The 25,743-nt window shown below is 43.3% G+C and overlaps 1 protein-coding gene across 5 annotated transcripts in view; it reads left to right on the forward strand.

Moving 5' to 3' along the window:
• Window positions 1–24,864, forward strand: part of LOC122927773 — a 53,208-nt gene extending 28,344 nt beyond the window's left edge. For 2 of the 5 annotated variants that reach the window (XM_044279953.1, XM_044279955.1), the window contains 3 exons: window positions 2,734–2,774; window positions 22,241–22,278; window positions 24,727–24,864. In XM_044279953.1, the coding sequence (XP_044135888.1) occupies window positions 2,734–2,774; window positions 22,241–22,278; window positions 24,727–24,864 (217 nt within the window). Of the gene's footprint in view, window positions 1–2,733; window positions 2,775–7,600; window positions 8,005–22,240; window positions 22,279–24,726 lie in introns of those variants that run through there. The other 3 variants (XM_044279954.1, XM_044279957.1, XM_044279956.1) reach the window with 2 other exon arrangements.
• The last annotated feature ends 879 nt before the right edge of the window (window positions 24,865–25,743 follow it).

The raw sequence follows: 25,743 nt of genomic DNA on the forward strand, positions 1-25,743 counted from the left end.
CTGGCCCTATGACAGAAATGCCTATTCCCGTCCGGACAAGAATAGGACATGCTCTATCTTTTTTGTGGGGCCACGGATCGGAACTACAGATGTGGACAGCACACAGTGTGTTGTCCGCATCTTTTGTAGCCCTATTGAAATGAATGGGTCCACAACTAGAAAATGTGTTGCTATCTGGTTTTACTTGGAAAATGTTTTGGTGACACATTTCTTATAATGGTTTTCCCATCTCCCCCAAGCACAGTGTGCTCTCCTTCACTTCCAGGGCCACATTCTGGAGATACGAGCAGGTCCCAGAAGTGGGACCCATACCTATCTTACATTGATGTTATTTCCTCAATATGCCATCAATGTCCCAGATGGATCAACCCCTTTAATTATATATTAGAAAACTGTATTATGGGTAATTCTCTAATATATCTTCTATCTGAATCATGCTCAAAAAGGAGGGCTTCAAATAATTATACTGAGCAGCCATCGTGGGTTCAAATTCTCTATAGCTGCAACTTTCAGCAGAATACAGGTGTCTACTATGTTCTATTAAGATGTCTGATCACATGCTACAGATCTGTTTCAGAAATTTCTGCATCTGTTCCAATTCCAATGAGGTTTATAAACGCTCATGCTGATGTATGAAATGGATGTTGAATCACAGAAATATCTGCAACAAATCTGTGTGTGAACATACCCTACGACTATGTTCACATCTGCATTAGGGGTCAGAGCTAATGAAAGAGACATATGAACATAGCCTTACTAGAATTGCCCCTGCTCATTGGAAGCCAGGCTCGGACTGTCCCACAGGGGAACAGGTGAATTCTTCAGTGGGCCCCTGAGCAAAATGGGCCCCTAGTCTCCCACTCCCTGTACAAGTGGCACATAACACAGTAGACTTACTGCACAAAATACATATATTCAATGTACAGCACCTAAACCAGCCTATGTTCATATAAAAAAAACTCCCCTGTTTATTATTATAGACACGATCAGAGCTGAGATTACTTCTAGATATAGAGGAAAGCTACCAGTGTCCTCTTATCCCCAGGACCTACCTTCTCAAAGTTACTGCAGTGACCCCATATTCAGTCATCTAGTAGTATCTTGCTGCTCTGTGAGCAGGTAATATTTGAATGTATCTGTACGGTGGGCCCCCAAAATAAATTACTGGTGGGCCCTAGGCACCCCAGTCCGACACTGTTGGAAGTGATTTAGGTAACATATATTAGGGAAATACCTGTACTTCAATTCTTATGAGGCTCAAATCTTCTACTGCAGTGGCAACGAGGTGGGAGAACCCCAGAAACATTAGGTAGTCTGTCAAAAGTAATTAGTGTCCAAAACCTGCCTCAGCAACAGGGATTGTTCCAGCCTCAGAACAATTTTACTTGTGGCCCAAAAGTGCTTATCCTAAAGAAGAAAGCCACTTACCTATTCACAGTGTCAAGGGATCTATCCCTGCTACTTCCATTCTCCTGTGGACCAGAAGTGTGCCGTTCAATTCAAGATCATGTGCCCTACTGCAACCATTCATGGTCTCAGTGGTGACGTGAATAAGTGGCTTTTTTCTTTTTACTGAGCACTTTCTGGTTCATAAGTACAATGGTTGTGGACGTTGGACAACCTCTTTAATTTCAAAAGCCTTAACAAGACACTTAGGGTCTACACTTTGCTGTGTAGTTCCAGAATGCCTTCTCTATCACATCTTATGTGCATACAAAGCCAATACATTTTTTTGCATAAAATAGTTAGGCATCTAGTTAATTGCAAAATGCACACTCCTTTCTTTAGAATTCATAATGTCTATATTGCATTGAAAATAACATTTTTTTTTAATAAACCAATTGTTATGATTCCCTCCCATGACCACACCAGATCTCCCCATTTGCCCTGGTGTACGATGACATATTGTCCATATACAACTGACAATAACACCTATTCTTTTGTAACTACTGTATATTTTTTATAATGTATTTGTACAATTTACAATAATAGGTACATATGAACAATGTCACAACCTATCAATGACAATCTTATTAGAGGAACAAAACCTCATAAAAGGCACTGATACAAATATACTACCGCGAGAAAAATTAGAATGGTAGGTATGACAATTTTACATCACATCGAACGACAAGTAACACAAGGGAAAGAAGAAGAAGAAGAAAGGAATCTGGAGATGGTCAAACTAGTACAAATTCTGAAAATCTGATCATAACTAGTGTGTGATCCAGTACATGTCCCACAAGATCCACAAAGCATCAGACACAGCCATTTTATCATCTAATAGCGCAGTAAGGTATTCTAAGTTCCTACTTCCTTTAACTCTAGAGTGAAGAACCAAAAGGGATGGTGGAGACCCCTGCTTCACCTGTCTGGCAAATAGGACATCAGCCTGCTGTCAGAATATTCAGGAGCAGTCAAGTGGTTACTTTTTAAATGGGCTGCAGCAAAAAGCTCAATAGGCAAGGCATGGGATCTAAGGGAATTTCACACTCCAGCATTCTCTAAATAAGTGATATGACCTCCAACCGGAGACACTATTCATGACACACCACCATGATAGGTCATCAATGGTTACCTTGTGTCATTCACTGGCCAACACTGAAGTCTACCAAGATAACTAATATCCTTGGAGAGAATAGGAACATTTAATGTATTAAGTTGTTGTTTTTTTATTTCGCTATAGTGTGTCATGTAATCAATAAAGTGTTGTAACCGGTTATTTTTCTTCAGAGCCTGTTACTCATCAAGACAAAACATCACCAGCACCAATGGTAAGCATATAACACCACAACTGTTACCTGTCATCTACTACTGCATTGAAAAAATGACGGCACCTTAATGTAGTGGACTGTATGCTGCTTTAATTTTCCGGCCAAAATGAATAGCTTGGACCCAATGGTGCATATTTATCAAATGAAGTACCAGATAACTAGAGAAAAACACTGGCCCAAAGATGTGTGCAAAACACCATAAGTTAGCATGCTCTGTGTGCAGACATTAGTTGTCTAATGCCAGGCTAGACAGGAGTGCTGCAGATCTAGATAACTAAGACATAGGCCTCTTTCACACAGGCGTCGCGTGTGAGGGCCGGACAAGATGCGGGTGCGTTTGGCGGGAAAATGCGCAAGTGCAAAGTGTTTTAATGCGTTTTGCACACGCTTGAGAAAAATCGGCATGTTTGGTACCCAGACTCCAACCCGGACTTCTTCACAGAAGTTCGGGTTTGGGTTTGGGATCGGTGTTGTGTAGATTTTATTATTTTCCCTTATAACATGGTTATAAGGGAAAATAATAGCATTCTTAATACAGAATGCTAAGTAAATTAGGGATGGAGGGGTTAAATTTTATTTTTTAAATTAAACTCACCTCATCCACTTGTTCGCGCAGCCCGGCTTGTCTTTCTTCTTCTTTGAGGACCTGGGAGAAAAGGACCTTTGGTGACGTCACTACGCTCATCACATGGTCCATCACATGGTCCATCACCATGGTGGTGGACCATGTGATGAGCACAGTGACGTCACTAAAGGTCCTTTTCTCCCAGGTCCTCAAAGAAGAAGAAAGAAGATGAGACGGGCAGCGCAAACAAGTGCATGATGTGAGTTTAATTTTTATTTTTTATTTTTTAACCCCTCAATTCCTAATTTACTTAGCATTCTGTATTAATAATGCTATTATTTTCCCTTATAACCATGTTATAAGGGAAAATAATAAAGATCGGGTCCCTATCCCGATCGCAACCTAGAAACCATGTGTGAAAATCGCACCGCATTCGCATTTGCTTGCGGATGCTTGCGATTTTCACGCAGCCCCATTCACTTCTATGGGGCCTGCGTTGCGCGAAAAACGCACAATATAGAGCATGCTGCGATTTTCACGCAACACACAAGTGATGCATGAAAATCACTGCACATGTGCACAGCCCCATTGAAGTGAATGGGTCCAGATTCAGTGCGGGTGCAATGCGTTCACCTCACGCATCGCACCAGCACTGAATTCTCACCCGTGTGAAAGGGGCAATACAGATGGTCATTTCTCTGTGAGTTTTACCACAGTGGCTTGAGACAAGACAGGCGCTGGAGGTTGTAACCACATCATCTTTACCTCCTACTGATGTGTGTGGTAAAGTACTAAGCAGCAGACCACACATAACTAACAGAGGTACTATAAAAATATGATGAATGATAATGGAAAACTTTAGTTTTAACATTTCCACTTAACTGAGTATTAGGCCTCATGCACACGACAGTATTTGTTCACGGTCCGCAAAACGGGGTTCCGTTGGTCCGTGATCTGTGACCGTTTTTTCGTCCGTGGGTCTTCCTTGATTTTTGGAGGATCCATGGACATGAAAAAAATGTTGTTTTGGTGTCCGCCTGGCCGTGCGGAGCCAAACGGATCCGTCCTGAATTACAATGCAAGTCAATGGGGACGGATCCGTTTTACCTTGACACAATATGGTGCAATTGTAAATGGATCCGTCCCCATTGACTTTCAATGTAAAGTCAGGAGTCCCTTTTATACCATCGGATCGGAGTTTTCCCCAATCCGATGGTATATTTTAACTTGAAGCGTCCCCATCCCCATGGGAACGCCTCTATGTTAGAATATACCATCGGATTTGAGTTACATCGTGAAAACTCATATCCGACAGTATATTGTAACACAGAGGCGTTCGCATTGTGATGGGGACGCTTCTAGTTAGAATATACTACAAACTGTGTACATGACTGCCCCCTGCTGCCTGGCAGCACCCGATCTCTTACAGGAGGCTGTGATCAGCACAATTAACTACTCAGGTGCCGCACTGCTGCTTATCATATCCCCCTGTAAGAGATCAGGGGCTGCCAGGCAGCAGGGGGCAGACCCCCCTCCCTTCCCTCTATTGTATTATCATTGGTGGCCAGTGTGCGGCCCCCCCTCCCTACCTCTATTGTATTATCATTGGTGGCACAGTGTGCGGCCCCCCCGTCCCCCCTCCCTCCCTCTATTGTATTTATATCATTGGTGGCCAGTGTGCGCCCCCCCCCCCCCGCCCTCCCTCTATTGTATTTATATCATTGGTGGCCAGTGTGCGTCCCCCCCGTCCCCCCTCCCTCCCTCTATTGTATTTATATCATTGGTGGCCAGTGTGCGGCCCCCTCCCTCCCTCTATTGTATTTATATCATTGGTGGCACAGTGTGTGGCCCCCCCCGGCCCCCCCTCCCTCCCTCTATTGTATTTATATCATTGGTGGCCAGTGTGCGGCCCCCCGGGCCCCCCTCCCTCCCTCTGGGGCTCCGATCGGTAACCATGGCAACCAGGACGCTACTGCAGTCCTGGTTGCCATGGTTACTTAGCAATATTAGAAGCATCATACTTACCTGCTGGCTGCTGCGCTGTCTGTGACCGGCCAGGAGCTCCTCCTCCTGGTAAATGACAGGTCTGTGCGGTGCATTGCTTAATGATCTGTCACTTACCAGTAGGAGGAGCTCCCGGGCGGTCACAGACAGCGCAGCAGCCAGCAGGTAAGTATGATGCTTCTAATATTGCTAAGTAACCATGGCAACCAAGACCGCAGTAGTGTCCTGGTTGTCATGGTTACCGATCGGAGCCCCAGCTATTAAACTGGGACTCCGATCGGAACTCCGCTGCCACCAATGATTGGGGGGAGGGGGGGAGAGGGCAGGCCGCACACTGGCCACCAATGATATAAATACAATAGAGAGAGGGAGGGGGGCCGGGGGGCCGCACACTGTGCCACCAATGATATAAATACAATAGAGGGAGGGAGGGGGGCCGGAGGGGCCGCACACTGTGCCACCAATGATATAAATACAATAGAGGGAGGGAGGGGGGTTAGGGGGGCCGCACTGGCCACCAATGAAATTGAAACTGGGGAGGGAGGGGGGTCTGCCCCCTGCTGCCTAGCAGCCCCGGATCTCTTACAGGGGGCTATGATACGCACAATTAACCCCTTCAGGTGCGGCACCTGAGGAGTTAATTGTGCTGATCACAGCCCCCTGTATGAGATCGGGTGCTGCCAGGCCAGGCAGCAGGGGGCAGTCATGTACACAGTTCATAGTATATTCTAACTAGAAGCGTCCCCATCACTATGGGAACGCCTCTGTGTTAGAATATACTGTCGGATCTGAGTTGAAAACTCAGCTCTGAAAAAGCTTTTATGCAGACGGATCTTCGGATCCGTCTGTATGAAAGTAACCTACGGCCACGGATCACAGACACGGATGCCAATATTGTGTGCATCCGTGTTTTTTCACGGACCCATTGACTTAAATGGGACCGTGAACTGTTGTCCGTCAAAAAAATAGGACAGGTCCTATTTTTTTGACGGACAGGATACACGGATGACGGAGGCGGATGACAAACGATGCATTTTCCGAGTTTTCAATGGACCCGTTGAAAGTCAATGGATCCGCAGAAAATCACGGAAAACGGAACAACGGCCACGGGTGCACAACGGTTGTGTGCATGAGGCCTTACACATACTGTGAAACATTGACGCATAAAGTACTACATAATTTTTATGTGTCTGATCACAGACATATGACAAGAGCCCTCTGCAGGTTTTTCAGGATATTTCTAGCTCCTGTGTAGAAGCCACAGGAAAATAGTGTAATCATATTTGAAATTATGATAGTAAGGCTGGTTTTGCGCACGTTTCTGAACAATCCAACATTTTGTGACCTTTTTGATACCGTTTTAATGGCTTTTTTTAGTGTTTTGCTGCATGCTCTGTATATTATGTATTGTCTTGCATTTTTACCATGTTTCTCCTAGAACTTCAGAAAAAAAACATTTTAAATGTAATTAATGTTACTAAATAAAATGTCCATATGAGATAAGAACATAGTTCTGCCACTTTACAAATCACTGGGAATACTATTGGCCGTTTTGGGCAGCAGGATATAAGACATTGTACAGCTCGAACTGGTTCAAAGGTGGGCAAGTAAAGTAATGGAATAACTGGAATGAGTGGTCTACAGTACCCAGAAAGAGGATCAAAATTAAGGTTATTTAGTTTAGAAAAAGGATGTCCGAAGGTGACCTAATAACTATGTATAAGTATATCAGGGGTCACAGGTACAGAGATCTCTCCCATCAGCTATTTATCCCCAGGACTGTGACTGTGACGAGGGGACATCCTCTGCGTCTGGAGGAAAGAAGGTTTGTACACAAACATAGAAGAGGATTCTTTCCGGTAAGAGCAGTGAGACTATGGAACTCTCTGCCCGAGGAGGTGGTGATGGTGAGTTCACTAAAAGAGTTCAAGAGAGGCCTGGATGTATTTTGTGAGTAAGTTATAGTTACTTAGGGTTTGTCCCTTCTTCTAGATCAACTATCCAGGATAATAGGTTACCGGTAACTAGATGTGTGAGATTTTTCCTGCCTTACAAACTGTTTTACTATTAAAAACCCTGCAATGGTTAACACACACTTTTATTTTTTATTTTATTTTATTTATTTATTTATTTTTTTGGCTTCTTCTACCATAAGTGCTTTTTGGCCATCAGTGCTTTCTGCCATATTTGTGTGGCATTTTTAGTGGCATTATTTTTTTCTAAATGGCCATGTGAACTGTGTTTTTTTTCCCTATAGTGAAAGATGTAAAAAATATCTGAAACAATCCAGAGCTGAAGCATGCTGTGTTTTTGAAAAGAAGTCAAAGACAAAAGACACCTACCTAATTAAGAAAAATGGCAGAAGCAAAAAAACACATGCGTTTCATATTTCCCATAGACCTAGAACTAACTTTGGGAGCTAACTTCTTTTTACCACAAAAATGCACCCAAAAATGCAGATGCAAAAAAGCCAGTAAAACTGCAAAAGTGCAATAAACCGCCACAAAAAATTGTGTGAAAGCAGCCTAAAAGAGGTGGACACTGAAGGAGTTTTATTAACAAGCATTTAAAATGCTTAAAAAAGGGTGTATGAAAGAGGCCTTAAAGAATTTTTATTTTAACATACTAGAAGCCTAATAAATGAAAAAATAAAATAACTGAATACAAGATGCTGTATCCTGTGTACATACTGGTCACCGTTTCATATGGTTCAAGGAATCTTGGTTATGCAGCAGCCATTGTTTACAATGAATTCAGCCATTGAACAATGGCAAGCAGAAGAATAATCACAAGAGGGGACATACAGGAAAGAACTTCTGTTTTTAGTTAAAGGGGGGTTTCCAGGAATTATATAAAATTGCAAACTATCCTAGAATGTGAGTATGACTGGTTTCCACCACTTGCAGTGCTGCCTAAGGGAGTGAGGGGCTGCGCTCTACAATATACTGCCCTCAAGAGATGGTAATGATGTGATCCTGCCTATGCCATGCACAATAGATGGCAATGATGTGATCCTGCCTATGCCATGCACAATAGATGGTAATGATGTGATCCTGCCTATGCCATGCACAATAGATGGTAATGATGTGATCCTGCCTATGCCATGTACAACAGATGGTAATTATGTGATCCTGCCTATGCCATGTACAATAGATGGTAATGATGTGATCCTGCCTATGCCATGCACAATAGATGGTAATGATGTGATCCTGCCTATGCCATGCACAATAGATGGTAATGATGTGATCCTGCCTATGCCATGTACAATAGATGGTAATTATGTGATCCTGCCTATGCCATGTACAATAGATGGTAATTATGTGATCCTGCCTATGCCATGCACAATAGATGGTAATGATGTGATCCTGCCTATGCCATGCACAATAGATGGTAATGATGTGATCCTGCCTATGCCATGTACAATAGATGGTAATTATGTGATCCTGCTTATGCCATGTACAATAGATGGTAATGATGTGATCCTGCCTATGCCATGCACAATAGATGGTAATGATGTGATCCTGCCTATGCCATGCACAATAGATGGTAATGATGTGATCCTGCCTATGCCATGCACAATAGATGGTAATGATGTGATCCTGCCTATGCCATGTACAATAGATGGTAATTATGTGATCCTGCCTATGCCATGTACAATAGATGGTAATGATGTGATCCTGCCTATGCCATGTACAATAGATGGTAATTATGTGATTCTGCCTATGCCATGTACAATAGATGGTAATTATGTGATCCTGCCTATGCCATGTACAATAGATGGTAATGATGTGATCCTGCCTATGCCATGTACAATAGATGGTAATTATGTGATCCTGCCTATGCCATGTACAATAGATGGTAATTATGTGATTCTGCCTATGCCATGTACAATAGATGGTAATTATGTGATCCTGCCTATGCCATGCACAATAGATGGTAATGATGTGATCCTGCCTATGCCATGCACAATAGATGGCAATGATGTGATCCTGCCTATGCCATGCACAATAGATGGTAATGATGTGATCCTGCCTATGCCATTGTTGTGGAAATTTTATTAGGATGTGTATTTAATATATTGTGTATTGTCATCATGTCTCTCAGTGTCAGGGTAAACCATTGGAGTGGATATCTTCCGTGTATGTCCTGTCACAGCTGCTGGGCGTAGAGGTCTCCGTCAGCAAATGGTCCATGGTCCAATGGTCTGTGGGCTGGGGGAGACTGATGTGTTCAGCAGAGCAGTGTTTTGTTGGCTGATGTATGAACGCCGGCTAGGGCACCCGCGCAAGACACGGATTTATTGGCTTGGCGTGGATGCATTTGTTAAGAGAACAATATAAACGAAAGGAACGTGCGTTTGTTGTCTCTAGTGCGCCTGATCAGCCGCTGGAGATAATGACGTTGTCCTGTAAATAAACATGCATGAGAATCATATTAACTTTATCTGGCATTGGTCACTGAGCAAGGCTGGATAAAATTAGCTCCAGTGGTTATAGTATACATGTGTTTGTTAGCTGGCTATGTTCTCATCTTCCTATGTCATCACTTCCTGTATCCTTGTATTGGGACAGCCCCTTTTACACCTTTTGTGAGTAAATAAAAGAAACAGACTGGGCAGGGGGAAGAGGGAGTTGTTGCTCAGAATTCAAGATGGTAACACCTGTGTCTGACTCTGACTGCGGTTGAGGGAAAGGGGGTTTACATTTCCTTACACAAAGTTTGATGTTAGCGGATTACAACTATTAATATTTCTACGGTTTGGCGAGAACAGGTAGGGAGATCATTTTTATTCCCCCGTTATCAGCAGAACTTAAAGGAGACACAGCTTAATATCCTTTTCCTTACTCTAATTTTTTAGAAAGTTTTGCTCTTTGTGAACTGAAATCTGTGTACTCCAATCTGCTGATATCAGAAAAATATCTACTTAAGAACCTTTTGGTGTATGTGGTTGTTATCTGCTGCGTCAAGGGGTGTAAGGATAAGGTAAGCGCTTTTCCGTTGTGTTGATTGTACAGAGGTTGTATGATTATATAGTGTGCTGAGCAGTACAGGGTATAATTAGGATTTTCAATTGCTGGATATTGTAGACACTATCTTGATTTCCACTGTGAAGGCCATGTGATTTGTCGGCCATTTTATTTTCCTTTGTGTGTGTCAAGCCATGTGCTTTTGTCGGCCATCTTTAATTTCCGTTGTGTGGTGTGAAGACCATGTGCTTTGGCAGACATCTTGGTGAGTTGGCGCTGCAGGTTTTAACAAGGAATTCATTTAGTTTTGGTTTCTATGGAAAGCGATTTGATTGTTTTTGTCTCAAATGTCAGCTTTGTCCAGAATAGATATCTTGTCTTTTTTGTAACCTTTCTATGTACAGTTTGATTTTATTTTGATAAGTTTTGTGCTGGATATCAGTTGAGTGTTCAGTTATGGTATAGCGCAGTGACCAGTCTGATACAGGAATCAATGTGTGAACATTAGTGGCAGTTTAGCGGTGAAATCATCCTATAGTTGATAATTCTGCTTAATGTTTGTATATCTGTGGCTGTTACACTGAATTGTAGAATTGTTTGGCATAATTAATACGGGTACTACAGTGTAGAAAGAAGGTGCTTGTTGTTCTGTGCCAAAAGTATTGGGACAACTCCTAGAGATCGATAGCAGTGTATTTTTTGTAGCAACCATTGTGGTGTTTGTTTTCTTGTGCAATGGAAAGTATTTTTAAAGAAGTTGCAAAGTTGAAGGACACGGCGGCCATTCTTCAGGCTATGCAGGGATCTACTGATCCATGGCTGCAGGCTCAGAATTGTGTAGCAAACCTGATCGGTACCAAAAAATTGCACAAAAGGAAAAGCAAGTATGCTCTGATTTTTGCTGCTGGGTGGATAGCGGATAAATATCAGAAGTCTTGTAGGCTGAAGCTGAGTTTGGAAGGAGAAGTGGAAAATTTAAAAGTGGAAATTGTTAAAGGTAGTCTGTCAGCACATTTACCCTTTTTACCAGTTCCCATAGCGCTGTAGCCGCAACACAGATGATTAAAACAGTACCTTTATATGCTTTTGTGGACTTTTAAAACTGCCAAAAACGAACTTTGATGCATATGTTTATGAGGGCTCGCAAGTGCCCAGGGTGGCGTCCACCGCGTTGGAGCCCAGGCAGCTCTGCCTCTTCGGCTCTTATCCCCGCCCAGCCTCTTCCTCTGCCCGCCCATCTGTTTTCTCTCCCCCTCAGCGAGATCCCGTGCCTACGCGATGACTTCCTTGGTTGGGGCATGCCCATAAGCTACTGCGATGCCGTGCCAGCAATGGGCATCGCAGTGCGAATGCCCCGGCCAAGGAAGTTATCGCGTAGGGGCGGGATCTTGCTGAGGGGGAGAGAAAACAGATGGGCGGGCAGAGGAAGAGGCTGGACTGGGATAAGAGCCGAAGAGGCAGAGCTGCCTGGGCTCCAACGCGGTGGACGCCGCCCTGGGAACTTGCGAGCCCTTATTTACATATGCATCAAAGTTCGTTTTGGCCTGTTTTAAAAGTCCACAAAAGCATATAAAGGTACAGTTTTAATCATCTGTGTTGCGGCTACAGCGCTATGGGAACTCTTAAAAAGGGGTAAATGTGCTGACAGACTCCCTTTAAATTGAGAACTCTTGTCCAGCAGGCAGCTGAAGCTAGCGCTAATTATGAATGTACTGTGAGGTGTAATACTGAGCTGCGCAAGGAAAATGAATGTTTATCTGAAAGCCTGACGCATGCACAGGGTGCTGTAAGGGAATTGTCTGCTCTCTGCAGGAAGACAGAGGATGAGCGTTCTCGGTGCTTAGTGCAGCCAGAGTTATTGAAACAACCGTTAGAGAGTAATGTGTCTAGGATTAGAGGAAATGTATGGGCTGTAAGCATGGATAAGTCTGAGGACTGTGGGTCACATAGTGGATCCAACTCAGGGATGGAGATGGACAATGTGTCTGACCCTGGAGTTGGAAGTATTAACACAAGGCCAGAAGATTCCTCAGATGAGTCCGTGGTAAGTGGACCCAATACAGATAGTAGTGTGGGATCTAGTCATGCTAGGATGGTTAATGTTGCGTGCCAAGTCAAATCACCATGTGCCCAGACAAGGTATTGTGCAGGGAGGCAAGCTATTTGTTGTTTTGCATGCAGTGAATACTGGCACATTGCACGATATTGTGACGTTGCTAATGGCAACAGACACAGGTATGTTAAGTACCCCAGAATCACACCTAGAAGGAAAGTGGTTTATTCAACAAGGTGGGGTAATGGTCCCAGAAATGCTTCTTTGCAAAGGCATAGAATCCAGGGACAGCCAAGGTCTTTGATCAATGAAGCAGATTTGAAATCACATTATGAACGGTTAAAATGTGAAAATTTGAAATTAAGGTCTTTATCTAAAACCTAATTTAAATAGATTTCTCCCTTCCCCTAGAAAAAAAAACTGTTTTGGGACCTCGCAATGTTAAATCCTGCTTCTCTGGTAAAATGAATCTAAAGCTGGTTTGGGGCTGGGCAAATTAACATTTCAATGACTGGGTGGGTAGAAATTCTCCTGCCAGTGTTTACGGTTTGAGGTGAACCCTCCAAAACATTGATTTGTTAATTCAGTCCTATACAGTTGTATGTGTTCCTAAGGTTTTTGTATTTGAGTTTCGGTTTGTAAGTTAAAATTTACTTTTTACTGAATCTCAATGTATATAGCAAGACTTTCTGTAACTGAAGTTTTTTGTATGTTTTTTTTTTCTGTACTTTTTACAGGTCCTATTTTACTAATCCATTTTTATTTTTAGGTTTTTATTTATGTAATCAAGTTTTTTTTCAGTTTTTCCTTATTTACCAACCCATTTTTATTTTTTGTCTATTATTATTTTTTCCTTTTTCATGTTTTGGCTCTTTTCTCTTTCTTTTTCTCTTTCTATTTCTTTCCCTCTCTCTTCTCTGTAGATTTGGTTAGGAGTACTGGGGGTCTCATGATATTGTGTGGGAACTACTGTCTGAATTCAAGGGTTGCTGCTGAGCGAGATGTTTTGGATCAGTCACTGAAAAAAGGGCTTTGTGTGCTGTTCAGCTTGACTATATAGAATCATATCGGCAAAGGAAAGTGAGTTGAGCTTTTTTTAAGGAGACAAGGTGATTTATATCACCCGGGCATACCAATAGCTGTGTGAGTAACCCCTTTCCCCACAGGAGTACTGTGTGTTTGTTTCCTGTGCGCCCCTTTTTTCACTAAAGGTCAATTGGAAGCCTTATCCTGTGGTCCGGTCACTATTCAGAGCCAAAACCAAGGCTGGTATATCTCATTAGGAGACTCTGAGGGCCGCCGTGTGTCGGTGAGAGCCCTTTTTCTCACACTGATTACTCCTTTTCCCGTTTGTCGCGGGACAGTCCATGTGTATGTCGCGGGACACTGGAGGTGGACACACCTACTTTTAGAAAGCTTGAGCATGGGGTTAGGGAAAACTAGGGAACAGAAGGGTACCACTTCTGACTATAGGACAGCCAAGCAGTACATCAAATCCATCTATGGAGAAGGAGTTGTTAAGCCCCTCACAGATTGGCACCAAGGGACTGTAGGTTCAGAGTGGACCATCCCCAAAGAAGGGACCTTTGAGGTCTGGATTGGGAAAAAGTTCATCCGTAAATTCCCCACTAGACTCCAAAGCCATGGTTCCCTCCAGAAAGCAGAACTGTGGCTGCACGAATCCATCGATCTCCAGCAACAGGGCATTCAAAAGTCCCAGACAGTGCGAACTAACACTGTCATGTACTCCCATCCCGCTAAGACTGCAGAGTCCAAGAGAAGCGCTTTTCTCTTTCTCTCTTTCTATCCCTCCCTCATCTCTCCATCTAAGCTTGAGACGATGCACCATGTTTAATCCAGCTTCTCTTCGTCCTGGTTTTAAGGACGATGAAAAGGGGGGAAAGTGGTGCCGAAAACAACGATCTTCAAACTTTTTACTAACCATTCTAACCTCTCAAATGTCAATCAATTTTCTAACCTAGTAGGGAATTACATTGATAACCATCACGACTGCCTTTTCTTTGATGGTACTTGGGTCCGATTTTTGCAAAGAAGGTAAAAATCACGGCCGATCCATGGCCTGAATGAGTTTCTCCCGGACCCAGAATCAATAACCAGTTTTCATTCTAGTCAACCAGGTTATTGGGTCGTGCTAAAGAAACATCCGAGGACGGGACTAGAGCCGAGATATCTTGGGCCATTCCAGGTGCTGCTGATGACGCCAACCTCTCTGAAGTTCGAGGGACGAGACAACTGGATCCACATGGGTCACTGCAAGAAGCTGCTCAACTAAGTCAAAGAATGAAGAGTATCACTTTTGTTTATTTTTTGCAAGGAGACATTTGTTGATAGCACATAACGATACATTCCTATAGGGTAATATCAGCTATAGGTTTAATATTAGCTCTGGCTCCTGCTCCTCGCTTGTTAATCCTGTATGGGTGTCCGGGCAGCTAGACGACCCGTAGATGTGGTATGGTTATGCCTGGCTAGCAGACACCATTGACAAGGGTCAGGCCCATACTGACAGGAGCAGGGTAGAGGCAGAGCTATGACTAGTGAGGGTCGGAATCCTTTTTAAAGCTTTGAGAGGTCTTGGGGCTCACTGGTTTTCCATTGGATCCGGGCGAAAGGAAATAGGACATGTACTTATGTTTTTTGTTTCCATTCCTTCTATATGCCGGAGTGAGATGTTCCTGATGTCTAATCGACCGAATTACCGAAGCCCGAACAGACAAGATGGTCTGAAAACCAAACCATGGACCAGATGCAGAGCATTCCAAACCAGCCGGCGACCAACGCGAAACGCCACCCTCTGAGTCACCTCCCGAAGAAAAGAAGCTACGTGTCAAGATTGACTTTCTGTTTTCCATCATCTGTTTTGTTTTATGGATTACAAGACTGGTTTTTTCAAATAAGAAGCTCGAGATTCATCGAGGGACATAGGGGAGCATATGACAAAGAGGAGGGACTGTTGTGGAAATTTTATTAGGATGTGTATTTAATATATTGTGTATTTTCATCATGTCTCTCAGTGTCAGGGTAAACCATTGAAGTGGATATCTTCCTGCGTATGTCCTGTCACAGCTGCAGGGCGCAGAGGTCTCTGTTGGCGAATGGTCCATCTGCTAAGCACTGGTCTGTGGGCTGGGGGAGACTGATGTGTACAGCAGAGCAGTGTTTTGTTGGCTGATGTAAGGACACCGGCTAGGGCCCCCACGCAAGACGCGGATTTATTGGCTTGGCGTGGATGCATTTGTTAAGAGAACAATATATGAAAGGAACGTGCGTTTGTTATCTCTAGTGCGCCTGATCAGCCGATGGAGATAATGACGTTGTCCTGTAAATAAACATGTATGAGAATCATATTAACTTTATCTGGCATTGATCACTGAGCGAGGCTGGATAAAGTTCGCTTCAGTGGTTATTGTATACATGTGTTTGTTAGCTGGCTATGTTCTCATCTTCCTATGTCATCACTTCCTGTATCCTGGTATTGGGCTAGCCCCTTTTACACCTTTTGTGAGTAAATAAAAGAAACAGACTGGGCAGGGGAAGAGGGAGTTGTTGCTCAGAATTCAAGATGGTAACACCTGTGTCTGACTCTGACTGCGGTTGAGAGGGAATAGGGGTTTACATTTCCTTACACAAAGTTTGATGCTAGCGGATTACAACTATTAATATTTCTACAACACCATGTACAATAGATGGTAATCATGTGATCCTGCCTATGCTATGTACAATAGATGGTAATGATGTGATCCTGCCTATGTCATCATGGCTGAGCAGCCTGGCCAATGTGTAGTATATATGTCAATGCCCTCTCTCCACCCCCAGGCAGCTCTGCAAGTGGTGGCAACCAATCCTGCTCACATTATAGGACAGATTGCTGGCAGACATTCTAAATTATTCCTAGAGAACCCCTTTAAAGAGGACCTTTCACCAGAATAAAACTTCTAAACTAACTATACAGGCATGTAGAGCGGCGCCCAGGGACCCCCTGCACTTACTGTTATACCTGGTCTCCGCTCCGTTCTCCCGTTATTGCCTCCGGTATCTTCATAGTTAGGCTCCACCCAGGGGAACCTGCCGTCGGCTCATTCTCCCATGCTGTAGCGCTGGCCAATCGCATCGCTCAGCTCTCAGCCTGAGAGAGAAAAAAGCCTCTCAGGCTATGAGCTGAGCGCTGTGATTGGCCAGCGCTGCAGCATGGGAGAAGGAGGTGCCGGCAGGTTCCCCTCCGTGGAGCCTAACTATGAAGATAAAGGAGGCAATAACGGGAGAACGGAGTGGCGCCCAGGTATAACAGTAAGTGCAGGGGGGTCCCTGGGCGCCGCTCTACATGCCTGTATAGTTAGTTTAGAAGTTTTATTCTGGTGAAAGGTCCTCTTTAACCACCTCCGGACCGCCTAACGCACATGTGCGTTCCGGAGGTGGCAGGGCTGCGCACAGTCACGCATATACGCGTCATCTCGCGATACGCGAGATTTCCTGTGAACGCGCGCACACAGGCGCGCGCGCTCACAGGAACTGAAGGTAAGCGAGTGGATCTCCAGCCTGCCAGCGGCGATCGCTCGCTGGCAGGCTGGAGATCCGAATTTTTTAACCCCTAACAGGTATATTAGACGCTGTTTTCATAACAGCGTCTAATATACCTCCTACCTGGTCCTCTGGTGGTCCCTTTTGTTTGGATCGACCACCAGAGGACTCAGGTAGGTCAGTACAGTCGCACCAAACACCACACTACACTACACCCCACCCCCCCGTCACTTATTAACCCCTTATAAACCCCTGATCACCCATGATCACCCCATATAAACTCCCTGATCACCCCCCTGTCATTGATCACCGCCCTGTCATTGATCACCCCCCTGTCAGGCTCCGTTCAGACGTCCGCATGATTTTTACGGATCCGATCCATGTATCCATGGATCCGTAAAAATCATGCGGAAGTCTGAATGGAGCCTTACAGGGGGGTGATCAATGACAGGCGGGTGATCACCCATATACACTCCCTGATCACCCCCTGTCATTGATCACCCCCCTGTCACTGATCACCCCCCCTGTAAGGCTCCATTCAGACGTCCGCATGATTTTTACGGATCCGATCCATGTATCCATGGATCCGTAAAAATCATGCGGACGTCTGAATGGAGCCTTACAGGGGGGGTGATCAGTGACAGGGGGGTGATCACCCTGATTACCCTGATCACCCCCTGTCATTGATAACCCCCCTGTCAGGCTCCATTCAGACGTCCGCATGATTTTTACGGATCCGATCCATGTATCCATGGATCCGTAAAAATCATGCGGACGTCTGAATGGAGCCTTACAGGGGGGGTGATCAGTGACAGGGGGGTGATCACCCTGATTACCCCCTGTCATTGATAACCCCCCTGTAAGGCTCCATTCAGACGTCCGCATGCGTTCTGTGGATCCGATCCATGTATCCATGGATCCGTAAAAAATCATGCGGATGTCTGAATGGAGCCTTACAGGGGGGGTGATCAGTGACAGGGGGGTGATCACCCTGATTACCCTGATCACCCCCTGTCATTGATAACCCCCCTGTAAGGCTCCATTCAGACGTCCGCATGCGTTCTGTGGATCCGATCCATGTATCCATGGATCCGTAAAAAATCATGCGGATGTCTGAATGGAGCCTTACAGGGGGGGTGATCAGTGACAGGGGGGTGATCACCCTGATTACCCTGATCACCCGCCTGTCATTGATAACCCCCCTGTAAGGCTCCATTCAGACGTCCGCATGCGTTCTGTGGATCCGATCCATGTATCCATGGATCCGTAAAAAATCATGCGGATGTCTGAATGGAGCCTTACAGGGGGGGTGATCAGTGACAGGGGGGTGATCACCCTGATTACCCTGATCACCCCCTGTCATTGATAACCCCCCTGTAAGGCTCCATTCAGACGTCCGCATGCGTTCTGTGGATCCGATACATGTATCCATGGATCCGTAAAAAATCATGCGGATGTCTGAATGGAGCCTTACAGGGGGGGTGATCAGTGACAGGGGGGTGATCACCCTGATTACCCTGATCACCCCCTGTCATTGATAACCCCCCTGTAAGGCTCCATTCAGACGTCCGCATGCGTTCTGTGGATCCGATACATGTATCCATGGATCCGTAAAAAATCATGCGGATGTCTGAATGGAGCCTTACAGGGGGGGTGATCAATGACAGGGGGGTGATCAGGGAGTCTATATGGGTGATCACCCCCCTGTCATTGATCACCCCCCTGTCATTGATCACTCCCCCCCTGGTAAGGCTCCATTCAGCCATTTTTTTTGGCACAAGTTAGTGGAAATTTTTTGTCTGTTTTTGTTTTCGTTTTTTCTTACAAAGTCTCATATTCCACTAACTTGTGTCAAAAAATAAAATCTCACATGGACGCACCATACCCCTCACGGAATCCAAATGCGTAAACATTTTTAGACATTTATATTCCAGACTTCTTCTCACGCTTTAGGGCCCCTAAAAAGCCAGGGCAGTATAAATACCCCACATGTGACCCCATTTCGGAAAGAAGACACCCCAAGGTATTCCGTGAGGGGCATATTGAGTCCATGAAAGATTGAAATTTTTGTCCTAAGTTAGCGGAAAGTGAGACTTTGTGAGAAAAAAAACAAAAAAAAATCAATATCCGCTAACTTATGCAAAAAAAAAAAAAATTCTAGGAACTCGCCATGCCCCTCATTGAATACCTCGGGGTGTCTTCTTTCCAAAGTGGGGTCACATGTGGGGTATTTATACTGCCCTGGATTTTTAGGGGCCCTAAAGCATGAGAAGAAGTCTGGGATCCAAATGTCTAAAAATGCCCTCCTAAAAGGAATTTGGGCCCCTTTGCGCATCTAGGCTGCAAAAAAGTGTGACACATCTGGTATTGCCGTACTCAGGAGAAGTTGGGGAATGTGTTTTGGGGTGTCATTTTACATATACCCATGCTGGGTGAGAAAAATATCTTGGTCAAATGCCAACTTTGTATAAAAAAATGGGAAAAGTTGTCTTTTGCCAAGATATTTCTCTCACCCAGCATGGTTATATGTAAAATGACCCCCCAAAACACATTCCCCAACTTCTCCTGAGTACGGCGATACCAGATGTGTCACACTTTTTTGCAGCCAAGGTGGGCAAAGGGGCACCTTTCAGATTTCGCAGGCCATTTTTTACACATTTTGATTTCAAGGTACTTCTTACACATTTGGGCCCCTAAATTGCCAGGGCAGTATAACTATGCCACAAGTGACCCCATTTTGGAAAGAAGACACCCCAAGGTATTCCGTGGGGGGCACGGCGAGTTCCTAGAATTTTTTATTTTTTGTCACAATTTAGCAGAAAATGCATGATTTTTCTTTTTTTTTCTTTTTTCCTTACAAAGTCTCATATTCCACTAACTTGCGACAAAAAATAAAAAATTCTAGGAACTCGCCATGCCCCTCACGGAATACCTTGGGGTGTCTTCTTTCCAAAATGGGGTCACTTGTGGGGTAGTTATACTGCCCTGGCAATTTAGGGGCCCAAATGTGTGAGAAGAACTTTGCAATCAAAATGTGTAAAAAATGCCCTGCAAAATCCGAAAGGTGCACTTTGGAATATGTGCCCCTTTGCCCACCTTGGCAGCAAAAAAGTGTGACACCTCTGGTATCGCCGTACTCAGGAGAAGTTGGGCAATGTGTTTTGGGGTGTCATTTTACATATACCCATGCTGGGTGAGAAAAATATCTTGGTCAAATGCCAACTTTGTATAAAAAAATGGGAAAAGTTGTCTTTTGCCAAGATATTTCTCTCACCCAGCATGGGTATATGTAAAATGACAGCCCAAAACACATTCCCCAACTTCTCCTGAGTACGGCGATACCAGATGTGTGACACTTTTTTGATGCCAAGGTGGGCAAAGGGGCACATATTCCAAAGTGCACCTTTCGGATTTCACCGGTCATTTTTTACAGATTTTGATTGCAAAGTACTTCTCACACATTTGGGCCCCTAAATTGCCAGGGCAGTATAACTACGCCACAAGTGACCCCATTTTGGAAAGAAGACACCCCAAGGTATTCCGTGAGGGGCATGGCGAGTTCCTAGAATTTTTTATTTTTTGTCGCAAGTTAGTGGAATATGAGACTTTGTAAGGAAAAAAGAGAAAAAAAAAAAAATCATCATTTTCCGCTAACTTGTGACAAAAAATAAAAAATTCTAGGAACTCGCAGTGCCCCTCACGGAATACCTTAGGGTGTCTTCTTTCCAAAATGGGGTCACTTGTGGCGTAGTTATACTGCCCTGGCAATTTAGGGGCCCAAATGTGTGAGAAGAACTTTGCAATCAAAATGTGTAAAAAATGCCCTGCAAAATCCGAAAGGTGCACTTTGGAATATGTGCCCCTTTGCCCACCTTGGCAGCAAAAAAGTGTGACACATCTGGTATCGCCGTACTCAGGAGAAGTTGGGCAATGTGTTTTGGGGTGTCATTTTACATATACCCATGCTGGGTGAGAAAAATATCTTGGTCAAATGCCAACTTTGTATAAAAAAATGGGAAAAGTTGTCTTTTGCCAAGATATTTCTCTCACCCAGCATGGGTATATGTAAAATGACACCCCAAAACACATTCCCCAACTTCTCCTGAGTACGGCGATACCACATGTGTGACACTTTTTTGCTGCCAAGGTGGGCAAAGGGGCGCATATTCCAAAGTGCACCTTTCGGATTTCACCGGTCATTTCTTACACATTTTGATTGCAAAGTTCTTCTCACACATTTGGGCCCCTAAATTGCCAGGGCAGTATAACTACCCCACAAGTGACCCCATTTTGGAAAGAAGACACCCCAAGGTATTCTGTGAGGGGCATGGTGAGTTCCTAGAATTTTTTATTTTTTGTCGCAAGTTAGTGGAATATGAGACTTTGTAAGAAAAAAAAAAAAAAAAAAAATCATCATCATTTTCCGCTAACTTGTGACAAAAAATAAAAAGTTCTATGAACTCACTATGCCCATCAGCGAATACCTTAGGGTGTCTACTTTCCGAAATGGGGTCATTTGTGGGGTTTTTCTACTGTTTGGGCATTGTAGAACCTCAGGAAACATGACAGGTGCTCAGAAAATCAGAGCCGTTTCAAAAAGCGGAAATTCACATTTTTGTACCATAGTTTGTAAATGCTATAACTTTTACCCAAACCATTTTTTTTTTGCCCAAACATTTTTTTTTTATCAAAGACATGTAGAACTATAAATTTAGCGAAAAATTTATATATGGATGTCGTTTTTTTTGCAAAATTTCACAGCTGAAAGTGAAAAATGTCATTTTTTTGCAAAAAAATCGTTACATTTTGATTAATAACAAAAAAAGTAAAAATGTCAGCAGCAATAAAATACCACCAAATGAAAGCTCCATTAGTGAGAAGAAAAGGAGGTAAAATTCATTTGGGTGGTAAGTTGCATGACCGAGCGATAAACGGTGAAATTAGTGTAGTGCCGAAGTGTAAAAAGTGGCCTGGTCATGAAGGGGGTTTCACCTAGCGGGGCTGAAGTGGTTAAGAAAAGTAATCTCAGAAAAACCCTATATGGGTATTCCGTCTCGACATTTGGTTGTGCTCCCACATTATGTGCTCAGTGTAAAATAATCCTCTATCATATTTATTCAAAAACAGAAATTACACTGACAAAAAATTTGCACTGCTGAAATACCACATATGTTCATGTCCTTACTGGTCACCAGCAAATTACTCAGATTTATTATGTAAAATATTTACTAGCTTTCATATAAGACATGGTATAATTATGATTACATACATTTTATATTAATACGTATATTATCAAATATTGATATACTGTATAACTAATTCTCATGTTTCTGTACAGATGTAGCAGCACAGTCACTGAATGGACGAGTTTGTAAGGTAGGAAAAATACACAACCGAAACATGAATTGTTTCTTCTTTTTATCATTTAAAAGGTCTTCTTCCAGGTGATAAAAAACATTAAACCGGCTAAAATCAGTTAAATGTCCAGATCTTCTGCACCTATCTTTGCATGGAGCTTTTAAACATCCTACAGAATTCCTGTTTACAAGCAGGCAGATCTTTTCTGTGCTATATACAGTGCCTTTAAAACTTTTTTCACATTTTTTCACATTACACCCACAAACTTTAATGTATTTTATTGGGATTTTGTGTGATAGACTAACACAAAGTAGCAAGTGTGAAGTAAAAAGAAAATGATACATTGTTTCCAAAATGTTTAATACAAATTTGGAAAGTGTGGTGTGCATTTGTATTTAGCCCCCCTGAGTCAGTACTTTTGTAGGACCACCTTTAACTGCAGTTACAGCTACAAGTCTTTGGGGGTATGTATCTACCAGCTTTGGACATCTAGACGCTGAAGTTTTTGCCCATTCTTCAAAATAGTTCAAGCTCTGTCAGATTGGATGGAGAGCGTCTGTGAACAGCAATTTTCAAGTCTTGCCACAGATTCTCAATAGGATTTAGGTCAGGACTTTGACTGGGCCATTCTAACACATTAATATGCTTTGATCTAAATCATTCCATTGTGGCTCTGGCTGTATGTTTAGGGTCGTTGTCCTGCTGGAAGGTGATTCTCCGCCCCAGTCTCAAGTCTTTTGCAGCCTCTACCAGGTTTTCATTCAGACTAGAGCACCTTCTTCCACATGTTTACTGTGTCCCTTACATGGCTTGTGGCAAACAGGACTTCTTATGGCTTGTATTGAAAAATAGCTTTCGTCTTGCCACTCTTCCATAAAGGCCAGATTTGTGGTGTGCATGACTAATAGTTGTCCTGTGGACAGATTCTCCCACCTGAGCTGTGGATCTCTGCAGCTCCTCCAGAATGCCTGAATGTCTTATTTATTACCTGGAGAATCTTTTATCTGCAAAATCCAGATTTAAAAGGTAAACCTGGGACTCACCAGTGAAATATATTCTGGGGGCACACCATATACCTACAATAACCCATACATTTTAGAATGATGCTATATAGATATTGGGGAAGATTTAGTAATACTTTCATAGTTAGGGAGCACGACTGTATCCACTTTGTGGTCCGTAAATTGCAGAATACCAATGTGGTCCATGTGCATCCTCCACATTCACTGAAAAAATGCCTATTCTTGTCAGTAAAATGGACAAGATCTGTGTACTGTTCACATTGTTTGAATGAATGGCCCGAATGAATGAATGCACCGAAACTGTTCTTGTGTGAATGCTTAGTCAGGCTTAAATTTAGACTAGACAGTCTATAGATGTGGCAGATGTATCACAGTGGCTGATGTTGGATGATATTTCAGGTGCATCTTTAGACTGTCTGGTCTAACTTTAATACAACATATTAGGCTACTTTCACAACAGTGTTTTGGCTTTCCGTTTGTGAGATCCGTTCAGGGCTCTCACAAGCGGTCCAAAACGGATCAGTTTTGCCCTAATGCATTCTGAATGAAAAAGGATCCGCTCAGAATGCATCAGTTTGCCTCCGTTCAGTCACCATTCCACTCTGGAGGCGGACACCAAAACACTGCCTGGATCCGTCTTGAACACCTTGATACATATGCAAATTATCCTGAGATGAGTCAGAGCTTGAAAATATGACTCTTCTCTGGTCACACAAGTAAGATATGACTCTTTTATGTTAATTTGCATATGTATCAAATTGTTTTTTTTTACACAATAAAAGCACACAGAGCTATGGGGACTGGATATTGCGGATGTGCTAATGGCCACCTAGCAACTCATGTCCTCAGCTCTATACCCCAAATCATGGAGACAGGTTCCCTTTAAAGAGGACCTTTCGCCAGGATACATGTATAGAAATAGTTATATTAGCTTACAATGCGGCCCCCAGTGATGTCTTTCTGCATTTTTTTTTCAAAAGACCCCCCCTTTCGTCCGCTGTGGTCCCTGTTTGTTTTGGCGCCTCATATGCTAATGAGGCCATTCAGTTCAACTAGGCAGGGACTTGAATTTGTCCTGGGCGCGGTTTTCTTCTCCCTAGCTGCAAGCGCATCCAATCAGAGCGTCCCACTCTTAGCCAGGGAGAAGGAGCTCAAGTTCTTGTGAGACTTCACATCCCGAGCCGTGCGCCATCTTGGAAAGACATCACTGGGGGCCGCACTGTAAGCTAATATAACTATTTCAATACATGTATCCTGGTAAAAGGTCCTCTTTAAGCCATGTCCCCCTTTCCCACCAAGCCACACTGACTTTAATCTACTCCCTTGTTGGGTGCAATGGAAAAAGTGTCTATACTCCTTAATAAATGTGTATGGTATGCACAGCGAATTCTACCCCATTGTATGTAATACATGATTAAATTGTTTTTTCTTTTCCTTGTTGCAGGAGGAGGATACGGATATTGTCTATTTAATGCCAACCTTCAAGAGGACAACTGTAAGGGAAACAAAAATCAATGAAAGGGAGACTGAATATGCTGCTTTGAGACATACGATCACAACACCCCCAGGGGCATACAACTGAATACTTTTCAATATGTTAATGTCTATAAATCCATGAATAGTCAACATCTCTAATTTTAATCTTATAAAAAAAAGTGCCACTAGCCAGTGAAAACAAATATAACTGACTGAACAACACAATTTAAAAAAAAATGTATACCCACCAACAGGCTTATCTAAGCCAAGTTCAAAGGTTTTAAAAAATGCTCACTCTATATTTAATATTGAGCCAAAATTGAAGGAGGTAACCAGCCTTTTATAAGTGATGGCCTATCCAGTGACAGCGCTTCACTAAACGGCTTCATCAGCAGGGTGCTGGACCCCCGCTAATCAGCTAGTAATGACCTTCCTAAGGAAAGGCCACCACAAAAAAAAAAAAAGTCTGGAACCTCTCTAAAACAGCATATCCAGAGGTAAGACAAGGTCTCTTGGTGCACAAGGTGGATGTTTTTTTTATAATGCACCTCACCACCCTTGGTCCCTGGACCTGATGGATAGACAATCATTAGTTTAACTATACCTTCCCTGCCAATCTCTACTGATCTATTTTATAATACAGATATTCCCGATTCCCTCTTCTCCCCTCCACATATCTGCAATGCTCAATGATGGACCAGTACAGCATATCTGTCCTGTCTTTCTGCTAGTAAGAGGGGCTCCCCTTGAAGACCCAAATTATGCAGTTGCAGAGTAAATACTTTAATTTCTCGTGATGGTGGCACAAAACCTTTTGGGCAGTTGTTTATAGGAGCCATAGATCTCTCCCTTTAATGGAGGCTGCAGTTAGGGAACTGTTATATTTATTTCACATGGCTATAAGACCATATTCAATAAACTGTTATAATATATGACGACATTAGAAGCGTCATAAAGCTTTATATCTGCTCACGTTTCTTCATGA

The sequence above is a fragment of the Bufo gargarizans genome, chromosome 2, assembly GCF_014858855.1.
Source record: "Bufo gargarizans isolate SCDJY-AF-19 chromosome 2, ASM1485885v1, whole genome shotgun sequence".
In the NCBI taxonomy this organism is placed as follows: domain Eukaryota; kingdom Metazoa; phylum Chordata; class Amphibia; order Anura; family Bufonidae; genus Bufo; species Bufo gargarizans.